General features: G+C 48.3%; 1 protein-coding gene and 1 long non-coding RNA gene across 2 annotated transcripts in view; one reads left to right on the plus strand and one right to left on the minus strand.

The window, feature by feature from the left end:
* Positions 1–11,813, minus strand: part of AAK1 (AP2 associated kinase 1) — a 62,488-nt gene extending 50,675 nt beyond the window's left edge. The window contains exons 1-2 of the mRNA XM_042886760.1: positions 11,715–11,813; positions 11,338–11,616 (exon numbers count right to left, since the gene is read on the minus strand). Coding sequence (XP_042742694.1) covers positions 11,338–11,500 — 163 coding nt within the window. The 5' untranslated portion in view covers positions 11,501–11,616; positions 11,715–11,813. The remainder of the gene's footprint in view (positions 1–11,337; positions 11,617–11,714) is intronic.
* A 351-nt stretch (positions 11,814–12,164) lies between these two features.
* On the plus strand, positions 12,165–15,551 carry LOC122188457. Its single transcript, XR_006181573.1, has 3 exons — positions 12,165–12,601; positions 13,336–13,442; positions 15,230–15,551. It is a non-coding gene; the product is annotated as an uncharacterized LOC122188457 (long non-coding RNA).
* The last annotated feature ends 4,751 nt before the right edge of the window (positions 15,552–20,302 follow it).

Here is a 20,302-nt window from a genome sequence, read left to right on the forward strand (position 1 = left end):
ATACTCAGGCATAGGATTGCATCTGCCCCAGCATCTTGCACAGAGGCAGGACTGACACTGTCCTGCTAACCTGTTTTTAACATTCCCCACATGTTCTTGGGCTGCAGTTATCTCCCCATCAGGAAGTCTCACCGCTGACTTGGTTTCAACCCCAGCTTCTTACCCGACGTGCCACAGAGAGCAACAGTCCATTGCCAGTCTGTTCTCCAGGACGCCTGGGTATTTCACCCTCCAAGGTACATGCACAGAAAACACACAGCCTATCCTAGAGTCACAGGCTTGCTTCATGTCTCAGGAATGGAGGGAATAAATAATTGGTGTTAGTCCCACAATCCAGGCTACAAAATTAGGATTCTCTGTGCCAAATGTCTGCATGCAAAGGGCAGTGACAGGATGTGCTCAGCCATCAGCTGAAACCAAACAGAGCAAAATCCATGTCTGTGTGTGACTTAGTTTTCTTAACGTAGCAATGAGAACAGGGTGGTGACACAGGATGTGCTGTACAGACAGCAGAACAAGCAGCAATCTCCATGCAACCAGGAAGGCCAGAAGACATCTGATCCAATGACATCCAGGCTCCCTCAGCTCCGAGCAGCAATCATGTGGCCGTGTTTTAAACATCAGAGTCCAGTTTTGAACAAAAACAAAGCAAAACCCCTTATCCACAGTCCCCAGCTGAGAAAAGCAGATAATGCTAAACTAAACAGGTTTACTTTCAATATATATTCAAAGAAACTCAAAGAAAATAACAAGCTTCATACTTTGTTTTTCTTTTTTAAAGTCACCTGACTCGGGCTAAAGCATAACAGTGCCAAGTTTAAGGGACAACTTCAACTTAAACGCCTGCCCAGCATCTCCTTGCTCCTTCAGGCTATTGAGAACAGCATTTGGAATGAGCCATTAAGATTTCTGTGCACTGGGAATACGAACCACTGGTCTCTGCAGCACACTACTAAATCTCAAGGCCTCTGAAACACAGAGATCTAGAATCCCACAGTCTGTGCACGTCTAACAACTAGGAAGTGAATAAAGGGTGGAAAACAAAGTAATGTAGTTCCTCTCGTGCACAGAGGTAACCCTGTGAAGGTCCCCACGCTCATTTCTAAAAGGAAAGATACAGCTCTTAATGTCTTATCTTAGGATATTCATCCACACAAGAAATTAAACATCACAAAATAATTGTTATTATCATTTTAGAGTAGAACATGGTGGGTTTACTGAACTTTTAAGGTGTAGATTAATTTGTCGCTTTAAGCTGCTTCTGTTGGCCCTGAACAACACTTTAGAAAGCTCAAGCCTGAAGACAGAACTGCTCTGGAAAAGTTATCACATCAGATCTTGAAACAACTGCCAATTAAACGGTCTATGCAATGAAGTATTTTCTGGAGGGCAAAGAATAAAAAAACCCACACTAGCTCCAGCTGCAATAGCTCCATCCCTGTTAGTAAGAATGGTCACAGTCAAATTTCATCCAAGTTCTGACCATTTAAGTGGCTGTAGGAACAAGTCAGAGCTTTAGAACTGCAGAGAAAATAGCAACCTAGCTGAAGTATAAAGGACACCTTGTATTTCAAGGCAGGAAACTTAAAGCAGGAACAGACAGCAGAAGAATGAGCTGAAGCCCACATCTCCCCGGACAAGATTTTAAGCAGACAGAAGGTTAGCTAAGCAGGTATACTTGCAACAAGGCTGGGAATTTAATAGTGACCATGCTTGAAGATTTTAACAGGGATGCAACCTGTAAAAAGTCAGGAAATCTCTGAGTTAAACTCAGCCCACAGAAACACCAGTCTCCCTTCTCTCCTTGCAGAACAAAAGACTGTGCACAACCCTTTTCCTCCAGGGGAAGGACAGGCCTTCAAGGTTTGCTTCTACTCAGAGGAAAGCAGTGCCAGGAAAGCAAAGCAGCTTGAGTTCACCTGGTTCATACTGATATTAACACCAGTTCTGAGCAGCTTCTCATGGTGACATTCACCATGTGTTTCCCAGGGCAGTCAATGGCAGAGATGGGAACAGTACATGCAGCCCTGGAGCTCCAGATCTCAAGGTTCAGGCATCAGGCTCCATGCTCTTCCATCACTGATAAGCATTTGAAAAAAGCAAAAAACAAAAAAACAAAAAGCAAAAAAACAACTCCATACAGTTCACATCGCAGCTAGAATGAATTTGGTCTCCATAAATGAGCAATACAGTTTTGCACGTTCTATTGGCTTGATGAAATGGAGCTTTGTGCAGGGTGAAAACCTTAAGCACAACTGATTCAGGGACAGGTGAGGGGAAGACAAAATAAAAGCTGCACTGGTATCTCCAGTGTCACACATTCATTAGACAATACCACTGAGGCAAAGAACACAAGGTGCACAGCACAAGCCCTACTTTCTAGGGACTGCTCTCATTGCCAACTCAGGAAAACAGCAGTTCTCACAGCTCCAGCTGTAGCATTACTTCAGCTCTGGTATTTAAATACAACCAGACAACCCTTAATAACGCATCTAACATATTTAACTTAGGACTTCTCCCAAGGTAAAACAAAGGCTTAGGCTCACTGAGCTGATGGGCCAGCAAGAGTAAAGCAGGGACTCAGTCCTTCACACACTTACCATAGCTGAGAATCTTAATGTGATTATCCAATACTACAGCACCTTCACAGGGCCCTCACTTAGTGTCAGTGCTGCAATAACTAGGCCATGACAAGCCAGATTTAGATTTACAGGCTCCACCCTTGCCTGCGTGCTTTTTAAATACACAGAATGTCATAGTTAATGTCAGCATGGCAGTCGTGGCCAGGAGTGCATACAGTGCACTGTGCAGCACTACACAACCAGAAGAATCACCCAGTGCAGAAGAGAAGCATGGTCATTACTTCCCCTCATTTTCCATAAGCTGTTCACTAGGGCTCTTCAGGATTTTGGGGATGAACATTTACTAGCTCTAACACTCAAATGAAAACAGCCTCAAAACATTTCACAAGCACTTTCACTGCATTGACACCATGGGAAAAGCTGACTTGTCTCTCCCTCAGTTCTCTGGGTTTCGATAGTCCTGATTTAAAACTGTTTAACTTCATTTCTCCCATTTCTTGTTTTCCAGCACTGTATCTCACAATAGGCCTTCAAGGTCCTTCACTCTCCCCCAGATCCCTCAGCTTCAGTCAACTCCCCACAGAAGATCAAAAAAAGGAAGCTGTAAGTCAGAAGGGAGCAGAGAAAGAGAAGGAATTAAAAAATAAAGTAATCTCTACCATCAAAACTGAAATAATCAAATGACAAGATTCTTCCTGAGCATTCCCTATTACAAAGCTCTAATCCAAGGGCAGCAATAGCTTCTCACACTACGCACCCACCCAGAACGCTGCGACCTCACAGACTGAGAGCACTTTAAATTTGGGGTATGAAAGCTCACAATATTTGCAGTGGCAATTCCATGAAAAATAGTTCTTAAAGGCTACAGAACTGCATTAGCTTGCAAAACAAGAAGCATGTTTAGAGATTCATGTGGGTAGGTTTGCTAGGCAGTCCTGCGCATTCACTTGATACCTCCCTGACAGGCAGACTTGGAAACTAAAGACTGGTGGAGCAGTGCTTCATTACAGTGCAGCAAGACACAGTGCCTGAAGTAGATTACTTCGTAAAGCAGATTCAGTTCCTCTCTGTTGTGACAATTTTAGGGGGTGAACCTCCACTGTAAGACTTAAAGTAAATAAAAATTAATGGGTCATTAATAACTCATAGCTTAAAAAAAAAAAAATCACTTGTTATCAGTCAGCCCTTAAAAAGCACATTTCAGCTGCTGTTGTTTCAAGCAACTGCTAATGGCATTCGAGACCTCGTTCACCTCCAAGAAAAATTAGCAATGGCATAAACGTGCTGCAGAGCATGACTTTTGAATGAACGTGACTGGAACTGCAAAGCCAGTAAGGGGTTGCTGCAACCACATGCATTCAAAAGTGGAGAATCCCATCGACAGGATGGGAGAAGAACAACAGCCCTGGTTGAGTAGAACACTATATGGAGGAGGAGAGGAAGAAGAAAGCAAGCCTGGCCAGGGCAAGGGCTGTTCAACTGGACTTGTTTGCAAGGGCCAGCCACACTGGGAGCCCTTTTGCACATGGTAACAGCAAACTGTATGTAAGAAGGAATTTTGCAAGGATCAACAAAGGGCTCATGGCAACAGACAAGTCAGACACTTAGGAATTTTCTTTACTATGGTAGCATCCAGACATCTCTGCTAAGCAAAGCAGCATGGAAGGCAAGGAATAACACATGCTGTAGCTTACAACCTATGTCACACTGGAAGGGGTACACAAGAGCATACACAGGTTTGCTTTAGACAAGTGTCGTCTACTTAAACATGGAAAGTCCAGCTTCAGCATCCCCAGGTCTCCAGTCTGACCACAGGAATGCTCTCAAGCCACAGAAGTGTCGTATCAACGAACCACTCCAAAACACCAATTGAGGATTACATAATATTCCTGTAGGATATACTATTCAAAGTCTGAAGACAGCAATGAACTTTTCAAGTCCAAAGCACATGCCGAGGATGAAAAGAGGTAGAAGTAGATACTATCACACCAGGAGCTCTCAGGGAATTCAGGCTACTCAGGAACACATAGCAGTAATCATTCAGCAGGAGAAGGGAATAAAAGAAGTAAATTAAAAATCAGCCCTACACAGAACAGAGCTTAAGAGTTTTTCCACATATACATTGATGAGAAAGGGAAGATGTGAATAGGTTCATGTGTCAGAAGCTCAGCACAGGAAGGGGTTGCAGGGGTCCAAAACTGCAGTCTTTGACTGCTACTCTTAAGTCCCATCATACTGGGGATTTAAATCACCAGCTTAAAATGAAATTATGTAACTGCTTGAGAAGCCCAACTTGCATATAATAGATTGCTGCATACATTCCTAGCCCACTCGGTGACACAAGGTACAAAGCGAGTGCTTCACACATCATTAATTTTCAAAACAAAAGCAAAAGGTACAAAACCACCATCTGTCCACTCCAAAAATAGCACATTTTTAATTTTAAAGAAATCCAATACATGTTTAATCCTGCCACATGTTCTGTTGAATGCTATGTGAGCAAAGTTGAGTTTGCGCATTTCACATGATCTCTGAGTAACAGCAGATCATCAAAAGGCACCGCGCATTAATTATCACGTCTGACTCCTGATATGTGGCACTGAGTGTTTCCCAGTACTACATGCAGATGCTGAGCACCGGCAAGGGCAGCCAGGCACCTCCCAGGAGGACCGGCAGACTTTGTTCTGGATTTGCTGGATGTGACACCAGGCCCCAGTACATGAGAGCTCCTCAGTACCATGAATATTAACAACATGGTGATTGAATCACCAGACAAGGAGTTCCATTTGCATTTAACAGAAAGCTTCCTCACTGACTGCCTATGTAGCCCTTCTCAAGTCAATGAGTCTTCACGGGGTTCAGTTTCTCATTTGTTAAACTGTTTTCTGCACCTTTCCCTCCAGCAGCAGTCTGTCTGCTTTACAAAGAACGATAACAACAACCATGCCCAGAACCATAAACTCCATGAGGCCTTTGCTTCTCTGAAGAGGAAAGACAGCACAACAGCTCAAGCTACAATTGATCATCAGGTAGAGAAACAGACAGGTGAACTCATTTATTGTTATCCACCTGCAAGGACACCTCCCACACTAAAAGCAACAGGTAAAAGCCAAGAGTAGCTCCAACTTCCAGCAGAACATACCAGGGCTACCAAGCCTGAACCAACCTCATAAAATCCCTCCCCTTTCTCTCTGCCACACTATCCCTCCTTCACTCCTAACCCACACTGTCCACCCATCAGGACTTTGATGCATTTTCTCACTCCCCTACCGAGAACCTTCTTCTAACTTAAAAGGCTATTTCCTGTTTAAGATGTTGGCCGTGTGAAAGATACAATGAATTATGTATGCTCTGGTATCAGATGCTTCTTGCCAAAGATCATGAAGAGTCGGCAGATCACAGCCCAAGGGGCAACAGCAGCCAGAAATGCCTGCACACAAACACACTGCAGCCAGAAGGCAGGGATTTCCTATCGATTCACCTCGTTCCCCCAGAGCAGCAACACTGGGTCAGGTCTTTGTGACAATAAGTATATATCATCACGCTTACTGTGACACTGAGTGAACAGCAACTGGCATACAGGGAAGGCCTGCATGAACCACACCACATCATCCCTCTCACAAAACACTCTGCACTTCAACAGACAGGCTTTGGAATTATTTCACTGCCATCATTTGAGCAGTGCAGCAAAAGCACACATCAACCTTACGAGCATTGTTTATCATACAGGAGACGACAAGCTGAAAGGTCAGGGTCTGACTAACAACTGCACATTTACATAGCTTCCCAAAACCACACGTCACTATTACACCCGCTCTAACAGCATGCCAGATTCCCCTTTTAATAGCACATGGGTAGATTTGGGGGTTTCCCCTCTCTTACAACCATACAAACAATGAACAGGAAGTAAAAGCAGCACGTTCCTGATCATGAACAAACCAGGATCAGCTCCACCTGTCCTCCTCACAGCATCAGCCTCCAGCTCAGAACAAGGATGCATATGCGCACACACACACAGGCTCTGCTTAAAAAAACATCAGCAGCTGAGTTTTCTATTTTTTAGATATATCTGAGGCCACACATCAATGCCACATCATTTGTTTCTTCAAAATCATGAATTAAACCAAGAAAATTTGTTAAAAAAAAAAGTCTTCAATCCTGTGACAAAAGGCCTGGGGTCCTAATGTCAGCATGGGTTCTGCGACCGAGCAAGCATGAATTTATGCCCAAATCACACACGTGCTAAGAACCCACCATTTAGAGCACACCGACGTAGCACTTTAGAAACAGATTGCAATTAAGGCACTCAGTCTGGAAGGCCAGAGATCAACTACTGACTTGACCATACACATTCTGCATTGTTTTGCTTTCATATCTTGGTATACTTCCCAGCAGCCTCAAAAGGAATGGAAAGACATTTTTGGAGACCATTGCAGGGCTCAGATACTCTGGCAACAGGGCACCAAAAGATCCTAATATTAGAGGAGCCACAGCAGCTCTCCTCTGCTTCCATTCTACTCCATCGTACTATAGACAGCTAGCAATAACCTTCACTTAACAGCAACCCCTGTATCTCCCACAAGAGGAGAAAAGGGAAAGTTACCACAATCATTAAAAAAAAAAACAAAAAACCACCAAAGAGACAGTTATCTTATAGCAGTGTTTCCCTTAAGCCTTTCAGAGTTTTTTCCTCATGCTCGTGAATAGTTATCAGCATTGTTCCTGTTTTCAAAGAAGCACAGCAATGGGATCTGATTTCACTTGTTATTCTCACAAGGATATCTCACACTTATCCCCACCCAAGAATGAAAGCATACTTTCCCGGGAAGGTTATCCACCCAAGTCACCTCTTGTTACCAGACAAGAGCTGCTCTGTAAGTTCAGCTTGCTAACAGCATGTTTCTGCTCAGAGGCTTCCCATCTCCTTCCGCACGGGAAACATGAGTAAAAACTTGCTTAGTACAAACCAAATCATTTGTGATTTTCCAAAGCAGCAGCAAGTCCTGCTGTTGGCAAGCTGCTATTCCAGTGGGTACAGTTTGTCCAAGTCCGCATTTTCACTGAAAAAAAAAACAAAATGAAACAAAAAATAAAAACAAAACACAACTTCAAAGGAAGCAGCTTCCACGCTCAATGCAAATGTACCTAACCAGTACACCTAATCACCTAATCAGTTCTGACCCCTGTTAGCCATGATTAATGCAGGTGTGGGAGCTTGGAAGGCAGCAAGTGCTAACCCCGCAGTGGATTCCAGCTTGTCTTCAGCACATTTATAACCCAGCACCTGCTCTCTTCAACTGCTGGCAGCTCCTAAGCAAAGAGAAGGCCCACAGCACAACAAGAACACTGTGGGTGTACCTGGGATACCTCAACATTTGCTCAGTAACTTGGGATTCTTCATCAGTTTGCCTGGCTGGTACAGTCAAAAAACCACAGACTACTAAAAGACAGAGAAGCCAGTACCCCATCCACCAACGCAGAGCTCAGCATTGCTTTACATGGTACACAAAAAAGAGCAAGGGCAGAAGTATAAAAAGAAAAACCACATGTCCCATTCCAAGAGGAGAAATAGTTAACTCCTAATCCAAATGCTAGTGGTCAGCTGACTGGTAGTTGGCCCCTGACAGAAAGCAGAAGGCAATAACTGACAAAACAAACAACAGAAGTGATACTTTGAACCCAGCCACTCTGGAATTGGTTGAGGATCATGTAAATCTGCAAGACTTATCTGAGATGGAGTTCATTGAAAGTCAGAGTTATTGTAAAAGGAGGATGATGACTTCATAATGTGATGCTGCGTATCACAGTAAGTCCAGGGAAAGGGAACACTAGGGGTAAGGCAGGCAGCAGCCAGTACAAGTCCTCTGTAATCAGCCCAGGCACACATACAGACAGCTCAGGGGGTCACCTTCCCCATCAGACATAATTTGCGCATTCACACACTCAACAAGCTCTTCACGAGCACTAAGAACTACAGATCTACTAAAGAAGGCAATGACAAAGCCTTTGCCACTTCCTTAAAACCTGTGTAATAACACACCTGACAAATTTATTTTAACCCCCCCCAATCCCACATTCAGGTGCCTCCTGGGCATTCACCTCACAGCTGGGTGAAACAAGTCACACTGATATCAGTTAACAACCCCTTCAGCCCTCCCGGAGCCCTGGTGATGCTTCATGGCCTTGCAAAGCTCCAAGGCCAGCAGCACTGAGCTCCCGGTTATTAGTCCTCTGGAAGACTTTGAGAGGAAACTTTCAAGATATTATTCATGCTTTTAAGTGGATTAGAGGGAAGTGAATACAAAGACCCAACCAAGAATCACCTACCGAAACACAATATAAAGAAACTGGGAAAAAGAAACCTGACAATTCAACTGCATTATATCACCACAGACAAACAACTGCTCAATCTGTATTATCCCCATCTGATTCCTTCCAGAAGGAAGGACCTTGACTTGTTCCTCATTACCCAAGAAAGCAAGGATCCAGACAGGGGGTGAATGTGCCCCTAACTGCACTGGATATTTTGGGGATCTACGCCAAAAGACTAAGAACATATGCAGATGTCTGCCATCTGGCATGACACGGTGCCGCATTGAGGACCCTCAGCCTGGCCCAGGAGCACTACTCTTCAACACAATTGCTCAGCACAATTAACACGACCAGTCACATCTTTGACAGTGGTAAAACCCAACACTTTAATGCCAAAAGTTCTAGTTCAACCAGTTCCTCAGGCTTGTGACTTACTCTCCACTACATCATCCGTCACTTCAGAGACTCCCTCTTTTAGCTGCTGTTACACCTTGTTTACTCTCTGTGCTTTACTGCTGCACCAAAATATGGGTCCCTCCTCTCCTTTCTAAAGCAATGGGCATGTGAGATGTATTCTTCCCAGAGAAGATGTTTCCTCCTCATCCTCAGAAGTGTTTCCCAGAGGAAATTTCCTTTTAGCAGCAATAACCATGACTTCACAAGTTGCCTTTTCAATATTGCTGAACCACCAAAATTCACTGTATGCACAGAACAGTTCTTCAGCTGAGAATTCACAGCTCCCCAGCTGAGTCAGTGAAAAAAAATGTATTTTACAAGCACTCAGGGAGCACAGACAGCTATCCAAAAGGCCAGAGGTATGCAAAGCTGCAGCACTTATGACCTATGTTGTCCCCTGAGATGACCTACCTTTCAATAGCCACGCTGCGTAGAAAATAACTGCTCAGCACATTTTCTTTAGGGGGCTGCTGAAATAAAAAATAAAAAGTGCTTTGCCTTAGAGCATGGTCAGGAAAGGAGAATACAGTACCTATTTTCCAGGCCTGTTATACTTTGCTTGACCTGTACAAGCAGATCTTGCAGCCCCAGAGGCCAGGCATGGACCCAAGAGTCATAGGGAAATCCCCCACAAGCAGCAGTTCCTTCATGATGTCTCCACAGTTGTCTTCGCCCACACAGTCTGTGCTATCACCCACACCTCTGGTGGCTGTGGGTCAGGCACGCCAAACAGCACAGAGCCCAGGGACAGGCAGTCTCACCTCCCAGTGCTGCCAGCACCCAGGCAGAACCTGCCAACAGATTATTCATCAGCAAAAAAAGCCTCTGCTTCCCCACATAAGCAGGATGAGGCCAATCTGCATTAAAAAAAATAAGAAAAAACACAGCACCACAACCACCAACATTGTGACAGTGTCTCAGACTTAACCCATCTAGCACCAAAGCTTCCAGGGCCAAAGTGGCCATAGAAGTATCAACCAAGGCAAATTCACATTGCAATTTTCAAGTCAGGAAAAGAAACCATTGTAATTTAAAAGTTGGGCTTAATGCTCTTCTCAGCTCAGCAAACACCAGAACCTACCCAAAAGATGGTCACAGATTTATTTTCATCTACACTGAGGTGACTTTCACAAACCTGTACGCCTACAGCACATACAGAGTTCTTTTTCCATTTTGGGGCTCTTTCTGTAAAAGCCAACGCAGGTCCTCCCACTCGGTTCCCATCGAGAAGCCACCTCACTTCCACAGTTACAAGATCAAAACAAAACACCACTTTGAGCTGAAACTGCAAAGGATGCTGAGCAGGTCTAAGAAGACCAACATCTTTCTGAAGGTTAATGCTAAGGTTGGCAGCCAAAGACATTAATAAGATCCCCTATGGTCCATACGAATAGAATCTAAAATGACAGTAAAATCTGCAGCATCGGTTACAAACAAACAAAACCACCAGCAGCAGCTTGCTGCACCGCAAGGACTGCACACATCCAGGGTTTTATAACCCCTACTGCTCATTCTCAGTTCTGTCACTGTCTTATTTTAAAGAAAATGCAGTTGGGATCTCTATTTTCTCCTAAAAACACAGGCAAACAGCAGTCCCCCACAAACTGCAGCCAGCCCTACCCAACTTTTCTGTCTGACAAATATGCACAGGAAATTTACCCCTATGTAAATTCCAAAGGACTTGGGCTGAATGAAGTTCAAGGAAAGACCACTGTGGACTTCATTTACAGTATCTCCTCCTCCAAGCAAAAAGATGAGTAAAGGGAAAGGTAGGAAACTCCTGACAGCCCAGCAGTTCCTAAAGTACTTAAAAAACAAGACCTACACCGAAGCCACACTTAAGAAAAGCAGGAATGCCACCAGCTGCGGATACCACCGCCAAGGACAAGGAGATGCAAGGGGAGCAGGGACAGAGAAGAGCACGGAGGCAAGGCCAAAGCCTGCCATCCCTGCCAACGGGGAGGGATAGAGCTCTGCGGGCTCTCACCTTCCGCCAGCACCTCGTCCACCGTCACCTGGCGGCGGCCGATGCCGAACACTCTGCCGATGTAACCGCTGCCGGGCCCTCCGCTGCCGCCGCCGCCGCCGCTGGTGCCCGAACCGGGCCCAGAGCCGCCCTGTTCCCGGCGCGAGTCGAAGAACTTCTTCATCTCTCAGCAGTTAGCTGAGAAAGCTCCGGGGGCGATGCTCTGCCGAAGGCCCCGCGCCCCAATTCTTCTCCAGGCCGGGGCGGCTCCGAAGGCCGCACGAGGAGCGGGGGTCACACCTGCAAAACCGCGGAAGGGGGAGGGGGACAACCGGTTATTCCCGCGGCCCCGCAGCCCTCTCAGGGTTTGCTTCCCCCCCCCCCCCCCCGGGCGGTACCTCTCTGCAGGCGGGGGGCGCCTCCATGCGCCCCGCACAGGGCCCAGCCTGTCGCAGCCCCCCAGATCCTCACGGCGGGGGCCGCCTGTCGCCAGGGCCCGGGGCCCACATCACTGCCCGCCGAGCCCGTCAGGGAGCGAGAGCGAGACCGCCACCGCCCCCCGCCGGCCCCGGGGCGAGCAGGAAATGGCCGTCACAGGAAGGCCCGGCTGCTCCCCCGGACCTATGACGTCCTCGCACGGCCCGCCGAGACGGCAGCTTCACCCCCGCAGCGCGGCAGAGCAGCCCTGTGAGTAGAGAGGGCGGGCTGTAATGGCGGCCCGCAGGGCTGACGCCGCCGCGCTGCATCCTGGGAGTTGTAGTTCCTGCTACTGCCTCCTCGCGTCTCCCCGCCGCAGCGCAGACTACAACTCCCAGCAGGCAGCGCGGTTCCGTCAGAGGTGGCCGGGAGCCTGTCAGAGGGGGGCCGTGCCCGCGCTGGAGCGTGCTGGCGGCTGGTGACATTTATTTTCTAAATGCTGGGATTAAGTTTGGCTTCTTAATGTCATAATAGCAACAGCTCCACATCTCGCCTGCTCCTGAAGTGCAGGGTTGGTCTGTGCGTTGGGGCTGCTGGCACCTCCATGGAAAAGGCAGAATGAGACAGAAGCAACAGGCCTCAACCAGTCTGGGAAATAAATATTCCATTAAAATTGGGAAAAAAAAAAAAAAACGGTGAGGAGGGGCTGCAACTGTACACAAAATGCTCAAAGCTTGGCAACCTAGCGACGGATATTGGACAGAATTCCACCTTTCTCCTCCTCCCCAGTGCCATCTGCAGGCCTGCAGCAGGGTGTCCATAAGCAGCACTGCACCTCATCCAAAGACGCCAAAACCTTCAGAGAATGGTGAGTTCAGCTTCAGTCTTGTGAAAATTGCAGTGCTCTTGAGGTTCTTAGGGAACAGGAGAAATAAAAGCTTCCATAGAATCATAGAATCATTTTGGGGAAAAAAATATCATTTTGAGAGGAAAAAGCAGTATTTGGGGGAGAAAATGTTATATTTTAGGGAGAAAATGTCAAATTTTGGGGAGAAAAATGGTATTTTGGGGGAGAAAACATCATATTTTGGGGGGGGCAGTGGGGGGCTTTGAGGGGCACTAGGGTGCACTGGGGAACACGGGGGGAACCAGGGGACTCTGAAGGGCACTGGGGGGAACCAGGGGTTTTGGAGGCACTGGGGAGCACTGGGAGACTCTGATGGGCACTGGGGGGCTCTGGGAGCACTGGGGGGCTATGAGGGGCACTGGGGGGGCTGTGAGGGATAATGAGGTTCTCTGAGGGGCATGGGGGGCTCAGGAGGCCACTGGGGGGCTCTGAATGGCATTGAGCGGAACTAGGGGGCTCTGAGAGGTACTCAGGTCACTGGGGGGCACTAACGGGATCTGAGGGACTCTGGGGGGTACTGGGGGGCTATGAGGGATGTGGATTTAATGGGTGGTCCACCCAATGGATAAGAAATTGGTTGAAAAGCTGCAGACAGAGGGTGGTGATTAATGGTTCTATGTCCAGGTGGAGGCCGGTAACAAGCGGCATCCCCCAGGGGTCTGTCTTGGGATCGGTGCTCTTTAATATCTTTACAGAATCAAGTACACCCTCAGCAATTTGCTGATGACACCAAGCTGAGTGGTGCGGTCGACACGGTGGAAGGAAGGGATGCCATTCAGAGGGACCTCAACAGACTTGACAGGTGGGCCCGGGTGAACCTAATGAGGTTCAACACAGCAAAGTACAAGGTTTCGCATTTGGACCGGAGGAATCCTAGGCATCTATACAGACTGAAAGGAGCAGTCTTTGAGAGCAACCCTGCAGAGAAGGTCCTCAGGGTCCAGATGGATGAAAAACTGAATATGAGCCAGCAGTGTGCTCTTGCAGCTCGGAAAGCAAATGGTATCCTGGGTTCCAATAGAAGAGGGGTGGCCAGCAGGGAAGGGAGGTGATTGTCCCCCTCTACTCTGCTCTTGTGGGGCCCCATCTGGAGTACTGTGTCCAGGTCTGGAGCCCCTAATACAAGAAAGACAGAGAGCTGTTGGAGAGGGTTCAGAGAAGAGCCACAAAGATGATAAGAGGGCTGGAGCACTTCCCATAAGAAGACAGGCTGAGGGAGTTGGGCTTGTTCAGCCTGGAGAAAAGAAGGCTGTGGGTGACCTCATTGCAGCCTTTCAGTACCTAAAGGGAGCCTATAAACAGGAGGGGAGTCAACTCTTTACAAGAGTATATAACAGCAGGACAAGGGGAAATGGTTTTGAGGGAGGGAAGATTTAGGTTGGATGTCAGGGGGAAGTTCTTTACTATGAGGGTGGTGAGGTGCTGAACAGGCTGCCCAGAGAGGCTGTGGATGCCCCATCCCTGGATGTGTTCAAGGCCAGACTAGATGGAGCCTTGACTAGATGGTCTAGTATTATATGTGGAGGTTGGCCCTGGCTATGGCAGGGGGGTTGAAGCTTGATGATCCTTGAGGTTCCTTCTAACCCGGGCCATTCTGTGAGCGGCTCTGAGGGGCACTGAGCAGGGGTGGAAACACAGCCTGACCATTTGCCATGGGTTGATTCAAACCACATTGGAACAGGGAGGTGCTCCTGAGCACCTGCAGTACATCGATGACATGGTGGTGTGGGGTGATACAGCAGAGAAAGTTTTTAAGAAAGGAGTGCAAATAATCCAAATTCTTCTGCGTGCTGGTTTTGCTATTAAGCAAAACAAAGTGAAAGGACCTGCCCAAGAAATTCAGTTCCTAGGAGTAAAATGGCAAGATGGGCATCATCACATCCCAGGAGATGTGATCAACAAAATCACCATTATGTCTCCATCCACTAGCAAGAAAGAGACACAATCTTTTCTGGGTGTAGTGGGCTTTTGGAGAATGCACATCCCGAACTATAGAACAGCAGCAGGCTTTTGAGCAGATTAAAAAAAGAGATAGCCTGTGCTGTGGCCCTAGGGCCAGTACGGATGGGACAGAATGTAAAGAACATCCTCTAAGCTGCTACTGGAGAGAAAGGTCCCACTTGGAGGTTGTGGCAAAGAGCCTCAGGAGAGACCCGAGGCTGACCTCTGGTATTCTGGAGTACAGGGGCATAGAAGGGGTCAGAAGAGTGCTAACGGTTCCCCGTTCCGCCGGCGCAGTGGAGACGCGGCTCATAGCGAAGATGTGCTGCGGAAGGGGTGACGGGGGCAGCGGGTGCTCGAGTAGGTCGGCCGTCATGCGTCACATCCACCCCGAGCAGCGGTAGAAGCTGGGCTCCTCCTCAGCCTTGGCAGCAAGGGGACAGAAGCGGGACGATGCTGGCCAAAGGGATGTCCCGTCCTCGATGTCCTCACGCTGAATAACGTACTGGGGGGAGATGACCGGCAGTCTGCTGCTGGTCGGGAATCGGCTGGGCATTCATCAGTGGGTGGTGAGCAATTGCATTGCACATCACTTGCTTTGCATGTTCTTTTGTAGTTATTGTGATTTTTGATTACTCTTCTATCCAGATTCACCAGTCTTTGCCCTGCATTGCTGAAGTTCCTCCTTGGATTGCTGAAGAATGTATGGGATTGCTTGTCTTTGCTGGGGTTCCATGAAGTCCACGTGGGGTTTGCAAAATTCTGCACTTAAGTGCACACTGTTTTGCACAGTTTTGCTGGTCTTCGCGGTCTGGAAGTTTTATTTCTTTACTCAGAACCTGACAGTTTGCGGGTGAAATCTCGATTTCTGATTCATCTAGAGCTCACCATAGTGCTGCTGCCACTTCCCCCACCTTGTCAGGGGATGTCCCTTGAATTAAAATACCACCTGTACGTCGATACAATTTCACATCTTGAGGCAGTGAAACTATTTGTAAAAGCACAGCAGGAACAAGCATGGCAGAATGTTTACACACCTGTGGGAATCTGCTACAGGTATTTTGTATCTTCTCCCAAGCAGAAGCAAAGTTTTCTTTATCCTCTTCCTGGAAGGGAACCATAAAGGTGGGTCCTAAAGCAGAACTGTTGGTTGTTGAAGTTCAGCAACCAGAGGCCTCTGTCATAGGAAAGTCCTTTATTCTTCTTCTTCTACTACATCTACTATTAGTCTACTATATTCACACAACACAACAGCACACACATATATATGATTATGTATATCTTGGATACAAGTCTCAACAGTTTCAAGGCCTCCCTAAGCAACCATATCTAATCTTACATCTTGTTTTTATGTCCAGTGTTTCTTCTTGATCAAAGCGTACGGTTCCCTATTGTAAAAGATCACCACTCGTGACCACCACCTTAGCACAGCAGAAGCAACAAACATAGTAACTAAGCAGACCTTGCTTTTGCTGTTTAGGCCTGTGAAGCCCATGGCCCCATGGAAGTCAGGCTAACTATGGATCTCCACAGGGACCCCTACTGTCCCCTCAAACCCAAGGCCTCCCACTGCCCCCACAGCCCCCCCTACCCCCACTAACCGCCATTGTTCCCCCAATCCCATTGACCCCAAAGACCTCCAATACCCCCATTGACCCCCCCGACCCCAAAGTTCCCCACTGCCCTCCTGACCCCAAAGCCCCCACTCTTTGTGACTCCCCCCGAACAGTGTTCATACAGAACTGCGCTCGCCCTGAAGCCTTTTGCCCCGGCCGCCTGCAGCAGATGCACAGGATCCTGGACCGCCTGATAGCCCATTGCCACCTCAAATACAAGGGTAAGGGGCTCACAGCCACCTGGGAGACCCCCCGCCATCACTGGGGGGGCAGCACTGAAACACCCAGGACCCCCCCCTACACACCTGGACCCTCCCAGAGAGTACCCAAGATCTTCAGCTGCAACCTCGGTTGGGTTCACAAACAGTCAGGACCCCTGGCAGCGCTGCGCCTCCATCCCCAGCTGCCATTACGCGCACATCCTGCACACCCCCACCCAGAAGAGCTTCCCGGGATTCACCCCCAAAAACGCCGGGATTCACCCCCAAAATGGGGCTCTGCAAGCAAATACAACTCACTGGACCCCCAGTCTGCTTACTGTGGGGTTGCTGGGGGATCGTGGGGAGGCTCCTGGGTGCCCCTGCGTGCCCCACAGTCCTGCAGGTTCTCTGTTGCATCCTATGGAGTCCTACAGCAACCTTGCAGTGTCTGATGGAGTCCCGTAGCACATGTGGATTCCCGCTGCACTGCTGCTTCATAGCAGGGTGCTCTGAGATAACAAGAGGATGTCGCGAATTATCGACGTCTTTTTCCTCTCGCAAATTAAATACAGCCCCTGGAATCCAAAGAGGAAGAGCCAAGCTGTGAGGCTGCGTGACCAAAGCGCGGAACTGCAGGAGGGGCGGCTTTGGGGGACGGTGGTGATCAGAGGAGAACAGGGAGAGCGCTGCCCCCGGGTTGGGGGAGGGGGGTGTCCCGGCCCTTCAGAGCACGACAGAGCGTCGCTGTGCCGTTTATGTTCTGCATTGCCCGTCTATAATAATAGGTCCTGTAAAAATGGTCATACCTTTAACCACCAAATCCACTTTAAGTAATCCAGATAAGCCACCATAATCCACACAGATCTAAGTAAGTCGCCATAAAAGTAATGCTACGAGTAATACAAATCCTGAAGTTAACGGAAAGGAGGTGCAGGCGGCAGCATGCGCAGTAGGGTGCCAACATTGGAGTGCCAGACTGCCACATGCGCAGCAGGGTACGAGAAGGGCGCATGCGCAGTAGGGTGCCAGTCAGGCGCATGCGCAGTAGACTACTAGCCCGGCGCAAGCGCAGTGGAGTGCCAGACTAGGACATGCGCAAAAGGGTGCCACTGCGACTCATGCGCAGTAGGGTGCCAGAGCGGCGCATGCGCAGTAGACTGACAAACTGCCGCATGCGCAGTAGTGTACCAGGCGGGGACATGCGCAGTAGAGTGCCAGACTGGCGCATGCGTAGCAAAGTGACAGCTCGGCACATGCGCAGCAGGCTGCGAGAATGGCGCATGCGCAGTACCTAGCCAGCTCGGCGCATGCGCAAAAGGGTGCGAGGGCAACGCATGCGCAGTAGGGTGCCAGCGCGGCGCATACGCAGTAGGGTGCCAGACTGGATTTCTATTAAAATAAGCGATATTTCAGGGGAAAAACAGGGATTTCTATGAAAATGAGCGATATTTCAGGGGAAAAACAGGGATTTCTATGAAAATAAGCGATATTTCAGGGGAAAAATAGGGATTTCTATGAAAATAAGCGATGTTTCAGGGGGAAAATAGGGATGTCTATGAAAATAAGCAATATTTTAGGTTAAAAACAGTATTTCAGCATCACCCCAACATCTCCACTGTCATCACGTCCATCCCAGTGACGCTCTCTGATGTCAACCCTAAGTGATTTTCCAATACCTCTCCGGTGTCAACTCAACAGTTTCATCCCCATCACCCCTGTGTCACTCCATCAACATTAATCCAGCGTCACTCTCTGATACCTGCCCCAATGATACCCCAACATCACCCACCAACATCACTGACACATCATAGAGTATCGCCTCCCAGCATCTCCCCAGTAACTTCCCCCCGCCCCCCAACATCACTCCTTTATCTCATCCCTCAACATCAGCCTACAGCATGACTGCACAACATCGACCCAGCATCACTCCAGTGTCACACCAGTGCACCCCCACCAGTATCACCCCAATGTCACTCCCTGATGCCATCCTTGAGTGAAACCCCAACATCATCCTAGTCTCATTGCAATGTAACCTCCCAGCTTCACTCTAACAACATTACCCCGCAAAAAAACCCCAACATCACCCTTACCATTAATTACCTACTGTAACGCTGCAGCATGATGGAAAATGCAACAACAATAGCAGAGAAGCAAAGTCCCAGGCTGTAGTAAGTGAGGATGTGCTCAAACACAGCAGCCATAAACACAGAAACAGAACAAAAACCTGCTTACCTTTGGAAGACCTCATGCAAGCACAGACCTCTAGCCAAAGCCCCTCACTTCTGATGCCAATGCTTAAATGAGACCCGGGAGGGGGTGGAGCCTGGCTCCACCCCCTTCCATCACTCAGGTGCGTTTCATGCACCTGAGCTTCTATGGTTTGTCCCTTCTCAATCATTGTTTCAAGCCACGACTTAGGGTTTCCACTACACCTCCCCCAACAGTATCACTCCAACATCACTCCCTGATTTCCCCCCCATGATGCTCCAACATCACCCCCCAGCATCACTCCCCAGGATCACCCCCCCACATCATCCCAGGGTCAGCCCAGTGTCACCCCAACTATGTCACTGCAATGTCACTCCCTGATGTCACCCTGCAGTAATAACCCAACACCATCCCCCAGCGTCACCCCCCAGTATCACCCGAGTGTCATCCCTATGTCAGCTGCCATGCAGGCAGGTGCCAGGTTCACCCACTGAGGATGTCAAATCCTGAATTGTTTTCACGATGGGCTTTAATTGCAAAGAAAGTAGGCGACACGTTTCTCACTACAGAGCCACAAGCTGTCCCCACCAGTTTGGCAAACAGCGCTCACTCCGATCACACCGGTGATCTCAACTCTGCCATCCAGGCTGCACACACAGCTTGTCAGCATCTTCTGTATCAGTACTGAACTTTGTGTGCTGTATCAGTACTGAAATTTGTGCTCCCCTATCTATTAGAAATTTTACCGAATGCCTTTGAGGACAGACTTCAATCAAAATATGCACGCCATTGTTGCTCATCCTTTGATCAAACTCCCCTTGCCGGACAGGCAGATCCAATCACCTGCTTGTAATTAGTTTTTTTTGTTGTTTACAGCCTGAAGCAGTGATGGAAGCACCTGATGAGGGGTGTGGCCAGCCCTGCCAGCACAGGTGGAAGCAATTTACCTGTGGGACCGGATAGGGCTGAGCTTGGCTCCACCCCCTCCCTGCCCATATTTAAGGGCTGGGAACAGTAAGGGCAGCATTCTGCTTGGGAACTGCCTCCTTGGGACCATTGGGAGTGAGTTCTGCCCTTTGGAATGGGGTGAGTGATCGGTGCTTTATTGCAGGGCTCTGGTTTTTCCCTTTTTGGGGATTCTGACCACTTTTAAGGGCTGGAAGCTGTAAGGGCAGCATCTCTGCATGGAGGCTGCTTCCTTTGGGGTGTGGGCTGAGTGTTTGTTTTTGGAGTGGGGTCATTGATTTCTTCTTTACTGCTGGATTGTAGTTTCACTTTCTGGGGGGCTCCTGACCACATTTAAGGTCTGTCAGCAGAAGGAGCAGCAACTGCACCTGGAGATTGCTTCCTTTAGAATGTGGGGTGAACCCTTGAAACTGGGTGAGTGAGTCTTTATTCCAGGGTTGCAATATCTTGTTGTTGGGGGATCCTGACCCCACTTGAGGGCTGGCAGCCTTTAAGGTGGTATCTGTCTTTAGAGACTGTCTCCTTGGGAGTACGGGGTGAGGTCTGGTCCTTGAGAAAGGATGAGTGATTCCTTCTTGTTTTAGGGCTGTGACCTTTCCTGTTTTGGGGGCATCCTGACCACATTGAAGTGCTGGCAGATGTAAGGGCAATGTTGATGTCTGGAGACTGTCTCCTGTGGAGACAGTTTTTTTGTTTTTTTGTTTTTTTGTTTTTTTGTTTTTTTGTTTTTT

The sequence above is a fragment of the Lagopus leucura genome, unplaced genomic scaffold, assembly GCF_019238085.1.
Source record: "Lagopus leucura isolate 7727_CA_CO unplaced genomic scaffold, USGS_WTPT01 Super-Scaffold_100062, whole genome shotgun sequence".
Classification (NCBI taxonomy): Eukaryota; Metazoa; Chordata; class Aves; order Galliformes; family Phasianidae; genus Lagopus; species Lagopus leucura.